Source organism: Calonectris borealis, chromosome Z, assembly GCF_964195595.1.
Source record: "Calonectris borealis chromosome Z, bCalBor7.hap1.2, whole genome shotgun sequence".
In the NCBI taxonomy this organism is placed as follows: domain Eukaryota; kingdom Metazoa; phylum Chordata; class Aves; order Procellariiformes; family Procellariidae; genus Calonectris; species Calonectris borealis.
This window is the reverse complement of record NC_134352.1, coordinates 10,199,598-10,219,372: the sequence shown is the minus strand read 5'-3', so window position 1 is coordinate 10,219,372 and position 19,775 is coordinate 10,199,598. Positions and strand designations below refer to the sequence as shown.

Below are 19,775 nucleotides of genomic sequence, written 5' to 3'. Positions count from 1 at the left end.
GGTCTTATAGACCTACTGAATAGATATGCAAGGTCTAAATTCAGGTATGAATCACGAACATACCAATGCAAGTTAAAAATGTACAAATACACCCAAACTGGTGGACTTGAGTTACTCAGCTAATTCTAAAAAATCAATTAAGGTGGGTTTTTTTTCAATTTCTAAAGTAGATTAATTCTTAAAACAAACCCCTAAATCCTCCTCTGAGAAGAATTTAGGAAACAACTGCAGGAAAGCTTTGCAATACAATAACAGCAAAACGCCTCAAAATAATAGAAGCTTTTGCAAACTGGAGGAAGGGGCTCAGAATTCTCCACAAGTTTGCCCTTAAGAAAAGTGGCCTATTCTTAATCTGCTGAACAGCCTAAGTGGAACCACCACAGGAAAAAAGTTACAGATTTTGCAAGACTCTTTGAACCCATGAGGAGAAAGTTTTATAATGCTTTGATTTTAAATATGAGTGGGACATTTTTGAGAACTTCATGCACCCTTGTCACTATTTACAAGCTAAGTTATTATTATAAGTTTATATTACAAGTTGGATTTATATTCTCTTTGGACTAGATGACAAACCATTTATATTCTAAACTTAATAAATTCAGCCATTTTATACAACTTACTCTTTTACATACAAAAATTACAGTCCACATTTTTGTTGGATATTGTAATAGCCTGCGACCTCTGATTAAGCTCAGAACTAAAGTTTACTCTTCCTGTCCAGAAGGCTCATGAAACATAATCTGAGCAAATCCTAAACTTTCTAATAGACAGAGAGAACTGGTTGAAACCGAGTGAGTTTAGAAAAAATAAAGACGTCATGTCTCAGCCTGTGGGAAACCCCTCTACTTTGTCTAAATAATTTTGTTCTACTCTTTCCAGTGGCACCATCTCTTGCAATTTGAAATCTCATGTTGGATAAATACAACAAAGTGAAAAAACATACAGTTCTCCTATTTAGCCATACTCTCTACTGAAAGTAGGTAGCTATTGCCTACCGTGTTGGCTTTCTAGATAAAGAAGTTTGTCTAGCTATAGAAAGCATAGGTCCACCTTTTTCTGTGAAATAAATTCACTTATTTAGCTGTGTTCATAGCAGGTATATTGGATTCTACTCTTCTAACTTTACTCTTTAAAAAGTGTTATGATCCTGCTTCCTGGAGAAAATTGTGGTTAGATCTACAAAAGATCCCAAGAAGCTGGGCATTGTCATAAACATATGAAAAAGTTCAAAGGTTCAATGTCATGGGTAGGATGATATTCAGAAACTCAATCCCCATTTAGGGTTTGTATCTCATTACAAAAATATTTATTCCTTAAAAAAATACACAAATGTAAAATACTACGTTTTCTATTATATCCCCACTTACTTTCCAAGTATGCCATTTGGATATAGGACTAAATCAAAAGGTAGAACACCTTTTGTTTCTCTAGCAACTCTGTATGCTATCTTTCTGCTCTGATTAATTTGTTGTATCTCTATAATTTTAATCAGTAGTGAACTTGGGTAGAACGGCAGGGAACTAAGATATTATCTAATAAATTATCAGGGAAGGCCCACTTAATATTTGCTCATGAATACCACTGCCGTGGTAGCAATGCTGACTTGGGACCTGATCTGACCGGATGCAAAGCACCATTTCGTTTTGTGTTTTTCTCAGCAGAAGTAGCAATGCTCAGAGTTATCCTCTAGGATTACACCACCCTGGGCAAACTCAGCAGTGCATAGAATTGGTACAGGTACACAACACCCAAACTACACCCTGTGTTAATCATTCATGCCCTGATCTTGCAGACAGCTACACACATTCCTCCTGTGAGTAGTCCTGTTGACTGAAACAGGTCTATACACAGCAGAATTAGGCATATGCATTTTTGTTTGCAGGGCTGAGGTCTTCTATTGCACTGGTAGAGGTACGCTTCATGGTGAAGGGCTTGTGCACACTTCTCTTGGTGGGGATTGAAAGATAATGTTGTGTTTATACAGCTTTGGAATACAGCCTGCACTTTTTGGAAAAAAACAAGGAAAAGAAAGATACAAAAAGAAGAAGGAAACTCAAGAGTGCTAAGGCAAACTGTCAAATGGCACATCATACCTACTTTGTCATTCATTTAGATAACATCACAAAGGCAGACCAGAGGAGTTCTGTAAACATATACCATACAGTACATCAGCCACGGGAAATCAAAAAAAGAAAACAACCCTGTAATTCTTTTCTTTCTGTATTGATATTCTTGTAATTGAAAGAGATTGCCTAGCCACTAATCATAATGCTGTGTTTTTTGATTTGTATTTTTCTTCTGTTAAAAAAAAAGAAAGAATGGAAGTAAAATGCAGTGGTTTGCAAAAGAAACAGTCCCTGAATGCAAACGAGGGACAACATGGAAAGTGGGTTCATAGAAACTTAGAAAATACAAAATATAAAAAAGTTTCATAGGTTACTTTTTCCCAGTCTAGGAAAAGATACACTGGAAAGAGGTTTTTTTTTTGTTTTTCTTACAAAAGTTAAGGCGAGCAGTTTGTTGTGGCAAAATGCTATCATTGAACCAGTTTCTGACTCTACTTTTTTGTATCCCCTCATGCTGAAATTGAAAATGTACATGTGATGGCATAAGTTAAACAGACAGGGAGTTTGCTAAAACAATACAAAAAACCCCTCCCATCATGATCCTTACAAAAATCTCTCTCTGCTTGACCGTAGAGCGGACCTCTTCCTTCGCGCCTGATTGTGCATGAATTTCCACAGGCAGCTTCCCATCCGAGGGCGAGGGGAAAACCGACCCCTTCGAAGCCCAAAGCAGCCCTGGAAAACCGGTTTACATTCATCAGCCTAGGCCAACGCACTTGAATTCCCATGTCACTGGCTGCAGGCTAATGGCTAGAAGGGACACGCCGATGCCCAGGCATGGCTGCTGCCCTTGAGGAGGAGGATGATTGGAGTAAATGTGTTTCAGCTGACGTAGCTAAGGCCCTCCGCGTTCGGATCGATTTGCTCCTCTCTCGCATTTTTCCTGACCTCAGACGTGGAACTGCCTTTGACCCGTAAAGACAAACCCTATGCAGACAAACCTTTAGCTTTTCTGGATCTTTTGGGGCCCATTAACCATAGAGTTCATATGAACACATAAAAAACACTGGCCTTCCTAGGCACTCAATGTTAGCTACAAGTACTGAGCAGTAGGTATTTGGCAGGTTTAAGGTTTAAGGCTTGTGCTCTACTTCTAACCACTAAAGGGCCACTTCTGGACACTTGCGTGCCACCATCTCCCTGCCACGTTGTGCCTCAGATGGTGCAGTGGTCTCAGACACGTTCCGGTCCCAGCCTCAGCAAGCATCTCCCAAAGCTGGTCGCTGAGGGAGTCATCCCCAAAATGCTGAGTCTGTGCTGAATCAGAAGGTCTGACAGGGGAGCACGCGGCTGAAGAGATGCATGGACAGAGTGGGTTAGGGTAAAGACGACACCCCAAATTTCCCAAGCAGAGGGCTTTGGGAAAAAATGTCCATCGGGGAGAGGAGCGGCAAGGGAATAAAGATAGGGCTGGGAAGACACCGGGAGGCCAGGGTAGCCATGAAGGCGGCATCACACCCGGAGAGGAAAGCATGGTGAGCAATGAGACGACCGGCCAGGCCAGGAGGAGGTGGCTGGAAGATTTGTTTCTGAGTGTTACTGGTGAGGTGAACAGGCCCCAGAGTGACAGAACTATTGCAAAGCGCGCCCGGCTTCCACGGTGCTCATGGGGAAGGGGCGAGAGGGAAAGCGCTTCACCCCTTGCAATTGCAGTGCTTTGGGGTCCTGACCGTGCCTGGGGACAGCCTCACCAGGCCACCCTGGGGTTGAAAACTCAGGGTCTCGTTTTAAGAAATGTAGAGATTTGTAAATGCTTAGTGTTTCTGGGAAAAAAGAAAAAAACCCACACAACTCAACCAAAAAAAACCCCAAACACAGGTTGCTAGTTTCCAACAAACAGCCACCAGACCTATTGTTGCAACGCGGGGCTCTGCGGCCGTTCTCCTCTTTGATAAAACTTAACCGCCTAAGCCTGAGTCAAGGGATGATGTGCAGAGCTTCTGTGGGTGAGTTTGGTCCTTCTCCCATCCAAAAGCCCCCAGGGGAGGCGGAGGGAGCGTGTGGAAGTCATTAAATCCAGCCACTGCGGCAGATATGGAGACCAGCAAAACGTCTGTAGGTGTCATACAGGTGTGGCTGCCTTTTTCTACCCCCGGCTTGCTTTTTTTTTCTGACTCTCACCTGAGCAGTGGCGAGAAGTCGCATTGACCAGCTCCATACTGACGACTGAGTGACCTAACGCAGGAACTACCTTTTGCATTTTTTTTGCGTGTATGTTTTCAGTGTGCCTCATATTACCACCACCATGAACAAGTATCTTTTTTACTGGCACAGAAAGAAAAGAGTACAGAGCAAGAACTCTGTTTAATCGGATGCTCTGAACTAACAATTAATGCAGTAAAAGCACCATCCAAGAAAGAACAGAAATATCATAGGAACCACCTCAGACTGAAAAGAGGCTTTTTGTTGTTTTCTTTCTTACTTTTTTTTTTTTTACTTTTTTATTTTGTTTTTCAGTTGCTGTTATTGATTTTTAAAGTCTGATAGTTTCAAAGACACTTCAAAATAATCTTCGGTATTTTTTAACACTATCAGAAAATATAAATCCTGATTTTTAATCTCACTTCTGTAGTTCTAAGTCCAGACTAACTCCACTAGAGTGAGTGAAGCTACACTTAAGCAAAACCGGTGTGAGACAAGAATCAGGCTCATAATATCTCGCCATGAAAAAGCTGGCTGCTTTTTCACTGTAGTTAGAAGAATCAAAAGACCGAGAAACAAAGAAACATCTACTGATTTTGGATGCCTTCACCTTTTTACATTTCCACCTTGAGTTGTTTTTAACAGGCCTGATTTTCAGAGGGCAGTTGAAGAAAAATCTACTGGAAATCAGGCCTCTTTGAAGTGTCCCACACCGGAAAATGAAGCATCCAAAACCACCAGCAGTTTTTGAAAACGTTAACCTTGCGGCTGATCTTCTCCCGAAACAGCTGCTCCGACAAAACTCCAGCGGGCCTCCACGGGAGTTTTACCTGGGTAAGCAGGGCAGGATCAGACCCATCACCTGTCATTACGTAGGTGCACTGGAGGTACACTCTATGAGAAATTACATTTCCCTAAGAATTACAAAATAAAACTCTGGCCTTGCCCCCATTCCCAGCACTGAGAATTTCGTCACTGAATCCAGCGGGAACACGGTCAGGCTGTGAGAGAAGTTCATTTATATTCTAGGGAAATAGAAAGCAATATCCCTCATCTACTGGAGTTCAGCAGGAAAACTTCATGTATAAACATTGGCAGAGTTACTGAAAGGCAAGTAATTAGATCAGCGACTCCATTTCAGTTGGTGTGACAGCTGCATCTTTTTCATGTCAAGTTAATTTCCACTGTAATTTGGGGAGATGAAGTACACATACAATACTGTAATCTGGAAGATTTATATAAGGCAAAATCATCATTCATACATTTTCTAGAAAGAATAATTAAGGTCCACTTTTGGTATCACCAATAAGCAGAAATGGCTGATGGGTTTTTCTGACACCGCAAACTAAAATGGAAAGTTACTATAAAACAAAACTATGCAAACTTTTCGGGAAAGACTTGTCTGAGTTTTAGCAAATTAAAACAGTAAAATTATTTAAGCTTTCCCCCAAGAAATAAAAAATAGGATCTATAAAATAATGTTTAAATGTGATTTTTCTTAAAAAAGAGAAGCAACATTTTTTTAAGGCTCTCATATCTGGCTGCTGTGAAACTCAGGCTCCCACAAAATTCTAGGAATCTGATCAAGCCTGCCAGATATCCAAAGAAAAATGTAAAAAGTGTTTTCATTATATATATATAATATATATATAAAAATCAAATAAATATGAAAACATTTGTTCCATTTCCCATTTACGTCTCACTCTGCAATATCAAGGAAAAAAAACCAACAACAAAAAAAAAAAGAAGCAAAAAACCCCCCAACCCCTCCCCAAACTCCAAATAGTACATCTGATGGGAAAATAACCATGCGTTCCTCTTCCTGAAGAACTAGAAAGCAAAGCAACCCAACTGCAAGGCAATGGAGGCATTCACTTCCAGTTCACAGTATTGCAGTTAGAAGTACAGTGAGGTCTAGGTAAGTGATGGAGCAGGAGCTGCCTGGAGCGGGGAAGGAGGAGGTGTTCACATGACAATACAGCATTGACAGCGCTTTTTCTTTTGTGTACCTGGGGCAGCTTCCAAAGGCAGGCTCTCTTCCTTCCCCTCGGGAGAGGAGGGCTCTGTCGTGTCCGACAGGGGCCTGCCAGAGACCAGCTCAGCGGCGTTCCCGTCCATGGTGGAGACGTCCGTCACTGTCTTCTCCCGCAACGACTTCTCGTCGTCTTCGTCGATCAGGACCAGCTCTGCCTTGATGGTCTCGTCATAGCCCAGCACTTTCTTCGTCTCCTCTTCGTCATCGATGTTCTGGTAGCCCATAAATATCATTGTCACTGGCTGATCTGCGCTGGCCTCCAGAGCTTCGCCACCGCAGGGTTTGTCTTGGGGCTGAGGGTTCACAGCATGCCCTTTGCTGGGTTTGTGTACCATTTCCAGCTTTGCCTCCTTGAAGAGCATTTGCTCCTTCATATGGCTAAGGTTTCCATCGGCTACCGCATTTCTCTCTGACACAGTCATTGTTTCATACCCTCCTTTTACACTTGATTGTCCAGCTTTTTGCATAAGTTCATCTACGTCCTTTGAGCTTAATTTATGTACTCCATTTTCTACCACTGTGCCACCAGAGTGAACCTCATAGACTACCTTGGTACCATCATCATAGACTTTGAATCCTCTTTGATGGGCCTCATCTGGGCCAATAGGTGAAGCAGAGACAATCTTGGTCTCTCCTGTCTGTTTGTCTTTCTCCACATTAATTTCCATGGTGCACAAAGCTTGAATGAAAACAAGAGAGGAAGTGCATGTTACAACAAAAAAAGCCAGTGAATGGTTAATTGCCAAACAGACAAAGAAAACTATGGTGCCCCTTTTCCTACCTCCTGCTTCTAAAGGGCCAAGCATTCTACATTAGAGGTGGGACGCAAGGCTGTGGACAGAGATAGTTATTACACTGCAGCTTTTTATGCAGCTGGAGGCTAGGCACACCTGCAGCAAACAGGACCTAGTCTTCCAGCTCACGCCGCGTGCAGTTGTCTCTGATCAATTAGGAGCACCAAGAGCACTTGGGTTAGGTGTAATTTAGACAAAGGGAGGTGACAGCATGCAGGTTGCCCTTAACCTTTCCGTTCTGAACTTGCCTCAAAAGTCAGAGAGAAACTCATCTCCAGGAATCTCTCTACCCTCTTTTCCTTCTCTGCCATCAAACTGCCAGTTAGCTGGTAACACGTTTTGGTTGCTGCAAGTAACACTCAGACTGTTTTATTATCAACGCTTGTTCTTGCTTAACTCTTCCATCCGTAGCATTCAAAACATTTTAGAGAGGTGAAGAAACATTGTTTACCCCTGTTCTACAGGTGGGAAAACAAAATCACACAGGAATGGGATAATTTCTCCCGCAGATGCGTGGCAGGGCAGTCTCTCAGTTTCCACACCAAGGCATCGACAGTGACCTCTGCTTGCAGGTTAAGAGAATGTACAAAATGGCCAAGAAGTGCTCCTTCAGTTATCTGAATTAGGCCCTAAGCACCATTGCCAAAGTTGAAGAAAAAAGTAATAATGAACTGATTTTCAAAGTGTCATGAAACAACAGATAAAAACATGCGCGTGAGGGATGCTGCTTTAGAATAGCAAAGAAGCTTTTCTAGCAGTTAAGAAGGACGCATAACAAGATGAAAATTGTAGAGACCACATGGTAGGAATAGACAGGCAGCCTACACTGCTCTAACACCCATTTTGAGATATGATGGCATCTCACTAGACAGCTTTTCAAAGAAAAATGTGCAAAGGTCTTGCAGATTTTCCAGAACTGGTCATCTGTTTAAGCATTCCTTGTATGCAGATGAAGACATGTTGGCTCCTGGACAGACATCCACAGACACTTAGTTACAAGTTACCACAGGCAGTGACAAGTGGTCGTGAAACTTACGGTGACCATTTCCACCAATGAACCTCAATGGTATAACCATGATTTGTCTTATCTGGGGACACTAGAAACTGTCGTGTTGGCTTTTTTTCCTGACTTATTTTCAAGTGAGTACAAAATATCCTTGCCCTAAAAACCAACGTAGCTTGGTATGCTTGTATTTAAAAAATCAGGAGTATAAAAAAATTACTCTTGCTTTAATGTATTCCCTCAATCTGATTATTCACACACAGTAGACTATTTCTTTCTGTATCCTTAAAGCAAAGTATTTCATCAGCAATAGGAAGTTTATCATGACGTGTATCATGACCCCCCCTATGGCTCTGGACAGAAAATTCACGTATTGCTGAGTGGGTGCGTGCTGGCCCCTGTGAGGCTGATCCCCAGGAGTTCAGTCTGGTAGGCAGCCCAGCCAAAGGGGGGTCTGGCCATCTATGTGCTGTGTGCATCTGCTCAGACCTTGGTCGGCCCTGGAAGGTCTGGTTAGGTCAAGCGCAACGCCGCACAAACACCTGCATGGGGCCAGAGGATGGAGGTGCTGGTGGGCGAAGGAGCATTGCTGCCTCTGAGAGCAAGGCGTGGAGTGAGCTGCAGAAGCAGGGATCTCGCCTTGGCCGTTACAAGCTAGGGGAATATCCCTAAGGACTGTGTTTTACCATGGCTTTGGGAGGTTGATGGACTAGCTGTGTCCATAGCTCTCATGAGCCTGAGCACAGGATGCCCATTGTCACAACGAAGTAGGGATACCAGTTTTCTGATCTCCCTTTCCGATGCCTGGCCATCCCACAGCAGCCCCAGCAGCCAGGAGGAGGCTGCGGGGGGCGAGAGCTGGGCTCTGCTACGAGGTGTGCGGCAGGAGACTGAGGGGCAGCCGGCATGGATTGAAACAGGGGAGATTTAGGCTGGAAATAAGGAAAAACACTGTTTTTCCAGTAGCAGTTAAGCCCTGGCGCAGGTTGCTCCAAGGAGCTGTGGCAGACTGCACCATGGTGCAGCTCAGAGAGCAGCTGGCATGGATCACTTGCTCAGGACTGTCCCAGCCCAGGAGCTGGTGGGCAAGTGTCCTTCAAGTCTCATGCAAGTAACTCTGCCCTGAAGCCTTTAATCCAACTTACAGGGGTAGTGAAACAAAAAGATGCAGGTGCCACCACTAACACTTTGGAATTTACTCCCTCCTAGGTGCAGTTTCTTGGGTGGGTGTGAGGGAGAGGAGGAAAAGAAGAGGAATTTTGTATATTGGCTTGGCGCTCAGGCCTTGGGCGAGTGGGCTCTGAACACCACTTAACCTTGCCAGGGCTGCTCAGGCACATATTGTTCAACAACTGCAAACATTACAGAGGTAAAAGTAGGGGTCATCTAGCCTATGGTGCAGATGCTAAAAGTGACACACTGGCAGGTTTTTGAGTGGTAGCCAGCTGAACTGAAGCAAAGCTGAACTATGAGGGAGCAACAGCACACCCAGAAAATAATCTCTGATGGGTAGAAGTTCCTGATTTGCCCTGAGCACCACAGCCCTGCAGAGGGGGCACTGCCAGCCCACTGACTGACCACCTACTACCTTCTTGGTGAGAACCAGCATCCTGAGCTCCCTTGGAGCTCCTGTGCTTCTCCTCTTCTTTGAAAATTAAAAATATTATCTGGGGCATGACTTTTCAGCAAAGGCTGCTGATTTTCCTGTGAAATAGTTGAGTACCGTATTATTGCATATATTTTTAGTGCAGAAGAGGGTGCAATCTGCCAGACCCTCCCTGTTTTGATGAACAAATTTCATTCAGTAGTGTGCATTAAAAGAAGGCTTGTATAATGGGCCTGAATTCAGAAGCAGATAGGGAAAATCTGATAGTTAAATCACGTGGACCTGGCCATATTTAAAAAGAGTTGCAAGATACATCTTTTTATCTATAGCGTGGTGTACTGATAATTTACAACATCCTACTGATTAGGAAGACTTTGGGCAACAAGTTCAAGCACTGTTTGGAAGACTGTCTTACTGGCTGGTCTGATCTAGAAAGTTAACAGGTGTGGTCCCTGTGTATTTTATGTTTAGCTAATTTGCTTAAGCATTTGCCACTGCCAACATTTTCTTTTCATTTCTTCTACTGTGATTTCAGCAGCAGTGTTTTTAAGATATTGACATAACATGCGGTTTATGACCTGCCCCAGGGGTGACATTAAAGCTACTTGTGCAAGTAAACGCATAAATATACACAAGTTTCTTAGAAAGCTGTTCATTAGTGAAATGCATTGCTGTGGGAGAAGTGAGTAACAGAACCTGGCTTATCTGCCTATATGCATTATGTTCATTCTCTGCAGGAAACCTAGCAGCCCAGCTTGTCAAAGTAGCTGAAAATTGAACTAATGTTGATTTCTAAAATGTCTTTATTTAACTAGAGCTTATTTACTGCAAAATGTGCTCTATCAATGCAATGCAAAACTATCTGACAATAGAGTTGAAACTGAAAGCAGTACTTGAAGATGACAGCCTGTAATTCACAAGTACAAGTTTTCTGCATGAGCTTTAATTACGGTGTAACATAATGCAGTGCTTCACGACAAGAAGGTCCCAATGTGCAGACAAAAGGATCTGGCTTCTGCCTGTTACGTGGATTCAGAAGCTGTTCTTTAAAACAAATAATCCTAATAGCCTTTGAGCTTGTTTTAAGATGGATGCTTACAGCCTACCTTTGAGCACATATGCTGGTGCATTTTATTTAAGCTATTGCACACACACGATACCCTTATAAGACTACATGAACAAGGCTTCTGGGTCATTTGAAGAATGAAAGAAATTATTGTATTCTTGGTGTTGACAAAATGGCACAAACACACAGGGAAAAGCTTACTTTTAAGACAGATCAGGATAAGCACTGGTGGAAGGGAAGCTTTTGGAATGGCTTGCAACAGGACCTCTGAACAAAATGACATATCCCGTAGCTGTGTACAGTGTCTTAGCTGCAGACATTGCTTTGCTATGCTTGTTAACCCATTCTTCAAGTAAGCCACCTTTCATTCTCACTCCTTGGGACACCTAAGTAGCCACCAGCAATTTGGTCTTCAGATAGGGAATACATTGTTTAGAAAAGAAAGATCTTGAAAATAAGAAAAACATTTTAACAGCTTTTAACAATCATGTTGTTACATTTAAGACACGTACTCAATGTGAAAAATAAGTGTTAGAAGGTTCTATGTATGACACAACATGCCGTAATTCTCCCCACCTTTTCCCCAAGAAGAAAGAATGATACACAAATAAGTGTAAAACAACATAAAAGTTTGAAGCACTTTTGGGGTCTTGTGAGTGCCTGTCTGTCTCACCTATCTTAATGGGAGTTGCATGGGTACAACAGAGGAGGCAAAACCTTGGCCTAAATACCATGTATTTGTATCAGCAGAGATGGAAAGAACTAAATGGACCCGTTTCCTATGCTACTTGTGTGTAGTTCAACTACATTGTTTTGAGAGTACTCATTGCTGCTCAAAAAGCCTTGACTTATTTACAAAATACAAATCAAGCGGCATTTCCTGGCATTTAAATGATATCGGGACACCAGACCCATTAAGGTAATATAACAAAAAAAGTTCATGGCTACTGGACTGGTATTATAATACTTTGCTCTTTGAGACTTACCAGCTACTCTGCTTGCTCCGTCCCGCCCAGGAACTGGCTCTGCTGTTCGTGAATAGAGGGTTGGGAGTTCAGGGATCTGGGAGTAAATGTAATTTACTGCATCTGGTGTCAGAGAACAGGAAACAGTTAGATTTGTGCTACGAGCCCCAGTGGCTTCATTGCTTAGACAGCAGAGTGTTGTCAGCCCCGACAATAGTCACTGGAGCTTTGTACTAGATAATTGGATCAAAGCAAACAAAGTGCAAAGTCACTGTCGTGTGATTGGTGTTCAATAGACTAGCTGAGGCAGGAGGGAATGGGTCCAGATGACTCAAACCTTATGTCAGTTGAACACATAAAATTATTTGTCAGGAGGTTCTGGATTTATCAAGTCTGTGACCTTTAAAACGGGTGGGAGAGAGGGGGAAGGTAAGGAACAAACCTAACATGATACCCAGAACCCATGACATTTCGAATAGAGATATAAAAGCCTAAAAATGCTAGTGTTGACTGAATGGGATGAAAGGCCAGCTCTTTTGCACTGGTTGTTTCCGATATTATTGAACCAGCATTTGGCTTTTTGTTCTTAAAGCTGAAATATAGCTAATAATGAAAACATATATAGATACTGATAGGGTGCCCGTTGTGACCTTCAGTAGGTATTAAGCGCCTGCCAGTTCTGCAGTGCCATCATTCATTAACAAACCCTGAACTGGTAGAAAGCTATCTTAAAGTACTGACTTGTTTTACATTTGAGCTTAGGTTGTTTAGCATAAGCTAAATATGTTCTTTAGAAGAGACATAAAAGAAATTTACGAATATTTACCGGGAGATATTTTGTGGCTGGGTTAAATATAAATAGATAGCGTATATCATTCTGCTAGCGTGTAGTGACTGAGCTAAAAGCAGAGCTCAGAGGAGAGATGTGCAAATAACTGACACACAGTTCAGGCGCCAAACCAAAATGAAAAAGAAAAAAAAATTAAAAAATCACATCCTTTCCTATCAACTGGAAATGTTTTCAGTTTTGTATGGAAATATAGTTAAATTTCTGTTCAGACATAAGATCCTATCTGGTGTGAAACAGAGCATTCTTTTTCTTCCAAGGGTTCTTTGCTGGTTATAATTTAAGCTGTTGAGCCCTTGGTATGGCCTGGTCCATGTGTCAGGGTAGGAGACGGAATCTGCCTCCCTTGGTGCCTCTTGTTTTTATAAGCAGGTGAGATAGGAAGACCAGCGCAGACCATAAAACTGAACTGGTGAAAGGAGACAAAATGAAATGTCCTCTTGAAGGTTGCTTGACTGCATCTGGTGAAGGGAGATACTTTCATCATGTTCCCTATGGGCTAACACCCATCCCAGGAAAAAACCTACAGCTGGTGGCATCCTCAGTGAACACATGGTATGCCACCTCTAATTCCAAAGTCTGCTCCTTTGGCAGGAAAATTGGGCCTGGTATTAGTGAAATGGTTTTACCGCCTTAACAGCCTGCAGTGGCCACCACTGCTGCCGGGTGCAGGAAGACAGTAATCACAGTCCCCAAGAAGACACTCCATTCCTCCATGGAGCACTGTAGGTGACTCAGGTAAGGCGTCCCCTTTCCCCCTTCCTGTGTCAGAGGAGGATGGCACAGAGGCACAGTGCAAATTCGTTCCAGAAAGCCAGGAAGTTAGTATGTACGTTCAGTTTGTAACAGATGAATTTGAAAAAAAACTCGGCCAGGGAAATATTATTTATTTCATACTTCAGTGGACAAATGGCAGTCTTGGCAAATGGGCTTTTATATTTTCAAAGCATACTGTTTCCTCAAAGTTTTTTATTTTTAGCAGTAGAGCTTAGGAGAAATAATTGTTTAGGACACAGCTGACTGACCAATGGCCAGCAACAGCTGCTTTCCTTTGCAGGGTTGCCTGCCTCTGATGAGAAATCGGTACAATGCTTGGCGTTGTTATTCTGGGAAATATCACCAGCAAATGAGCAGGCCATTATTGAAAACTGAAATAATTTCTCAGGAGAAAGAAGTGGGCACTGTGTTTCTGGGCCAGAATAAGAAGGCACTTTGTGTTCTGGAAATGGCAGAAATTTAGTAATTATTCACCCTGTAGAGTGTACTGCTGGAACAGTAGTTTCAGCACACACTTATCCAGTGACTTGAGTGACAGACCTATCTGTCCACACTTGGGTGTAATCAGAGCAGACCTGTGTGGCTTAACTAATATCATCCTTACTTCTTTTTCAGGCAATGAGAATAAATAGGCACACTTAGGGTACGGTTCTCATCCCAGGGCACTGCAGGAGGCAAAATCCTTCGCAATTATTTGTTTTTCCCCAGTGCCTGTACAGGGAACTGAGGTCACCATCCTGGCAGCTAGCATCGCTGACGTCTAGCAGTAAGCAAGATCAATTGTACAGCTTGATGGTGAACCTTAGTAAGGTGGGGTTTTTTTGCATCCTGCGTTAGAAGACTATACCTAGGTAAGTGTTAGGTGTTATTAATATTGACTCAGTTTAGAAACTTCTCTGGATGTTACTTAGAATAAAATATTAAAAAGTTAGCTTCAGGGCTCCTGACAATCTCTCATTATTGTCCTGAGAAGTGAATGCCGTAGTGGGGGTGATGGGGGTAGGATTCTCATGTATTTTCTTCTGAAGCAAGTGGTGGTGCTACCTGTCAGAAATGGGGTATTTGACTAGAAGAAGTTGGGGCTTGGATGATTCTGCCAGTTCCTGTCTTGTCCCCCCTGCAAACGAAAAGAACATGCTTATTTCCCTTTATCTCACTGGCAACAAGGCCTGTTTCTTTTAGACCTTTAAAAGGATATAAGACATCAATTTTACAAGGAGCAGATGAGACGCAAATCAGCATTTCGTTTGCAAGAGAAGTAAGACAGAACATAAATTAAAGCATTTGAACTGACTGCATTCAATATCTTAATTTCAACATTTGATGAGTTATTAATATCTAAGGATGCCATAAAACATGTCCTGTGGCTTTTTGTACTACTTGCAACAAATTGCGTTTTAGGACTATGGCACTCTTCCATATTACCAGACAGACAAGTGCTTGGGAAACCATATGGGGCCAGATAATCCTTCAAGGGTGCTTACACAAAACTAAACCTTCAGAACTGCTCAGAATAGCTCCCATGCAGAGACTTGTGGCCAAATGTCAGACGAGCTCATTTTCCAAGGGCTGGATTATCTTTAAAAATCTGACTGCCACTAAAATTAGTGCCTAAGGTCTTCTGCAAATACTGCTTCCCAGGACACGGCTGTTCCACCTGCAAAGCCCTCTGGGGCTCCATGGGGCTACGTCAGAGGAAGCAGAGATTATGACTACCACCACCATTTGTGAGACCACGAATGGAGGCTTAAGCAGGAAGCTTTGCTAAAAGCTGAATAGTCTGGCTCTGACTTAGTGAATCATGCTTTAAACTAACAAACTTGGGGGGTGGGGTCCATAGCTGATACCTGTATATCCATAAGCAACAGGGTGGATGAGTGCACCTACCAGAGCAGTAAGGAATGCTCCCCAAGCCTTTCCAAAGGCAAGAACCCTAGGTTCAACCACCTCAAGTGCATGTACACCAATGTATGTAATCTGGGTAACAAGCAGGAGGAACTACAGCTCTGTGCCCAGTCTGAGAGATGTCATAGGAATCACAGAAACTTGGTGGGAAAACTCACATGGCAGGAAGACCACAATGGATGGCTACAAACTCTTTCAGAAAGATAGGAAGGGAAGAAGAGGAGGTGGAGTTGCACTTTATGTAAAAGAGAAATTTGAATATATAGAGGAGAGCTCTGAAGACCATGCCAGTTCTATCGAATGAATGCCTTTGGGTTAAGATTAGAGGGATAATCACCAAGGGGGATCTTATGTTAGGTATCTGTTACTGACCTCCCAATCAGGATGACAAAGCCGACAAAACCTTACTTTGGCTGCTTGAGAAAGTCCCAGGCCAACAGAACCTGGTCCTCATGGGTGGCTACAATTACCCAGACATTCATTGGGAAAAAATCACAGTGGTGCACTGTGTCCATCAGGTTTCCGGAACGCATTGAGGACTGCTTCCTGCTACAGATGCTGGACATGCTGACTAGGAGCAGCACGTTGCTAGATTTACTGCTCACAAACCGAGAAGTCTTACTTGACAACATAACTACCAATGGTAGCCTTGGATACAGTGACCACAACATTGAGGAGTGTAAGATCCTGCTGAGCACGCTGAAGACCAGCAGTAGGACAAAGACCCCAAATTTTAGAAAAGCCAATTTCAATATGCTCAGAGCCCAGCTGCGAGGGATTCCATGGGAAGTATTCACAGAGGGCAAAGGGGCTTGTGAGTGCTGGGAGATATTCAAGAAGTGCCTGATGAAAGCACAAGAACGGTCCATCCTCTACAAAGGGAAAGGAAGAAGGCTGAACAAAAGACCACCCTGGTTTAACAATGAGCTTTTAGGTGTAATTAAAAGCCAAGAAGAAGCATACTGGCTATGGAAAGGCAGCCAAATAGCCATTGAGGACTGCAAGAACCTTGCTAGAGCATGCAGAGATGCAGTCAGGAAGGCTAAGGCTCAGCTAGAACTGAAATTGGCCAAAGATGTCAAGTACAACAAGAAAGGGTTCATCACATTTGTGAGCAATAAGCAGAAGCATAGGGAAGACATAGGCCCATTACAAAACAGGGCAGGGAAACTAGTCACTAACAATGCTGACAACGCAGAGGTTCTCAATACCTTCTTTGCCTCTGTCTTTACTGGCATAGCTGGACCCCAGATCACAAGATCAAGTAGCTACGACAACTCATGTGTTGACCCACCAGTAGTAGAGGAAGGGCTGGTCTGCAGCCTCTTGCAAGGGCTCAACCCACATAAACCCATGGGCCTGGTCAGAATCCACTCCAGGATGGGTTAAGAGAAGTGGCTGACATTGTTGTAAGGTGACTGTCTATGATATTTGAAAGACAGTCAGAAGAGATCAGAGGATGTCCCTGATGACTGGAAAAGGGAAAATGTCATACCCGTCTACAGGAAGGGACCAAAAGAGGACTCAGGAAACAAGAGGCCCATTACTCATACTTCATTCCCTGGGAAAGTCATGGAATGAGTCCTCCTGGAAACTATTACAAACCAGATGAAGCAGGTGATTTGGAAAAGCCAGCACAGATTTACCAAGGGCAAAGCATGCCAGGCTAACCTGATCACCTTCTACAAGAACGTAACATCTTCTGTCAACATGGGGAGAGCAATGGATGTTGTTTACTTGGACGTCAGCAAAGCCTTTGACACTGTTTCCCACAACCTTCTCCTGGACAAACTGGCAAGATACAGATTGGATGGGTGGACTGTTAGGTGGGTAGGAAATTGGCTAACAGGCTGCACTCAAAGGTTGGTGATCGATGGTTTTTAGTCAGGTGGCCAGAGGTGCTGTAATTGTGGCAGCTACAGATGCAGATCAAATGGAAAAGTTACTTAAAACCCTACAACTGAAAAACAATTGCTGATGAGTTTTTACAGGACACGCGGAAAGCACTCTACAAAGATCTGTACTTGAGTCCTCTGAGGACATGCTCATCTCTTTTGCTATTTCCAGAGCCACAGCTTTGCCAAATATATGCCAATACATACCAAATTCAAACAGAGGTTTGTGCAAACTGTAGAGTTACTATAGTTGTAGCTTCTGTATGTTGGCTGAAGTATAGAGTCATAGAATCACAGAATAACTTTCAAAGCTCATCTAGTCCAACCCCCCCAGCAATGAGCGGGGACATCTTCAACTAGATCAGGTTGCTCAGAGCCCCATCCAACCTGACCTTGAATGTTTCCAGGGATGGGGCATCTCTGGGCAACTTGTTCCAGCGTTTCACCACCCTCATTGTAAAAAATGTCTTCCTTACATCTAGTCTAAATCTACCCTCTTTTAGTTTAAAACCATTCCCCCTTTTCCTGTTGCAACAGGCCCTGCTAAAAAGTCTGTCCCCATCTTTCTTATAAGCCCCCTTTAAGTACTAAAGGCCACAATAATGTCTCCTTGGAGCCTTCTCTTCTCCAGGCTAAACAACCCCAACTCTCTCAGCCTTTCTTCATAGGAGAGGTGTTCCATCCCCCTGATCATTTTCGTGGCCCTCCTCTGGACCCGCTCCAACAGGTCCATGTCTTTCCCGTGCTGAGGGCTCCAGAGCTGGATGCAGTACTGCAGGTGGGGTCTCACCAGAGCAGAATCAACTCCCTCGACCTGCTGGCCATGCTTCTCTTGATGCAGCCCAGGATACGGTTGGCTTTCTGGGCTGCGAGTGCACATTGTCGGCTCGTAAGTAGCAGCATGTAGTTCGCATACAGATGGCCAAAGACTGCAGAGGACAAATTTACCCCTGAGGCAAATTCAGCAGTCAAGGGAGTTACATCAGATCTTAATGTGGCTTTTATTTTATATTCACATTGAGCCACAAACATACACACACACGGAGTGAGAGCTCTCTCCTTTCCATTGTTCATGAGGTGCATGCAGCATAGCACTACAGCATGCCTGCTTTTGACTGCAGATCTGAGCAGCAACAAATGATGTCATTCCTAGCATCATCTCAGGCCTTGTGTAATGGAGAGCTTGTCAGCAACAAGCCACCAAGGAGCTGGCAGAAGCACGATTGCAGGTGACAGGGCCACAGCCCCCGGCCTCAGCATTTCTGCTCTGCTTTCTCTCGCATGGTCATCTATGAAGGCAAAGTGTGTTTGTACCCTGGAAAACGTGGGATTCGTGTTTATTGTGCCTGGATGACTTCAAGCTCAGAAATGCCCATTGCCAGACACAGCTGTTTTCTGGGAAGGGTGGGAAGGACACAGAGAGTCACTTGATCGGCACAGGTGCTCTCCACCACTTCTCCCCTCCCCTCGCATCCTTCGCCTGGACCCCTCTGGGCTCTGAGCTCCCTCTAGTTGTGCTTTCTGCACACTCGGAAGCTCTGACACCACCACCATATATATGGCATAAAAACAGGCACACAGACACAATGATGAGATAAATCACCTTCTGTACCGTCATCGCATTTAGAATGAAGGGAGGGATGGACACAGGACAAACTAGTGTGAGACTTATGGACTGGAAGTCTTTCAAGATGCGGCAGCAATTGAAGAAACTGCCCCAACAGGTTGGTGTTGGTTTGTGTCTGTGTTTTACACAGCCTTCCTGTATTATCCAACAGCTCTTACCATTTTCCTCTGCAGCATGTGTTACAGATGGTTGCCAGACAGATGGCTGATCTGCTGCAACAAAGCAAGTCCTACATGTTTTTGAAGGAAGGAAAAATCTATGATACCAAAATGATCGCAGCTAGCTATGTACGTGCTTTCTTCCTGCTCTGATCAGCTATCCTCACAGACTGTTGTCAGAGAGCAGAAAACAGAGGACCTGCTCAGCTTTCACCATGTGAAGATGTACGGTCACATCGTGCCCACAGTGGGAGGGCTGACAGGACAGCTTGCAGCCTCGGTCATCCCTGGAGGAGCAGAGTACGGTACTGCTTAGAGGATGACCCGGGCCTGCCTCAGCCCACAAGGACCCGCTGCCGAGGGGAAGAGACAAGAAATATAAAGCAAGTGGTCTGGAAGAGGTGAGGTACCAGTTAACTTAGCCATATCCCCCGCTTCCTCTGCTTGCACATTTATTCCGGAGGCACTCTCTTCTCTTTGGCATAATTTTGCATGTTCTGTTACCCTTCAGAAATCACGAGCTGTCCTTGCTTCTGGCTCAGTCTGGGAGGGAAGGATCCACTGAAAGCAGGCAAAATCTGGAGAGCAGTGACGCTCCTCTTGAACCCAGTGAAATACTACGTTGTTACAAGAAAATACCTTCGGGGAAACTACCGCTTCGTATTTGCTAGCTGGGGCTTCCTTTGGTTCCTGTTTGATCACAACACGAATGATGAGGCAGTGTTGGGTGCTAACTCCTGTAGGCACCCTTCCTCTTTTGGAAACTTATCAACAACCATGGTGAAACATAGGTACATAAGGTACAAAAGATCCATTCCGGATCTTTATT

The 19,775-nt window shown here is 43.7% G+C and overlaps 1 protein-coding gene across 1 annotated transcript in view; it reads right to left on the bottom strand.

Moving 5' to 3' along the window:
- Positions 1–19,775, bottom strand: part of LOC142076050 (PALM2-AKAP2 fusion protein-like) — a 225,776-nt gene that overhangs the window by 138,646 nt on the left and 67,355 nt on the right. Inside the window, 2 exon segments of the mRNA XM_075138404.1 lie at positions 6,278–6,982; positions 11,759–11,860. Of these exon segments, the coding sequence (XP_074994505.1) occupies positions 6,278–6,982; positions 11,759–11,860 (807 nt within the window).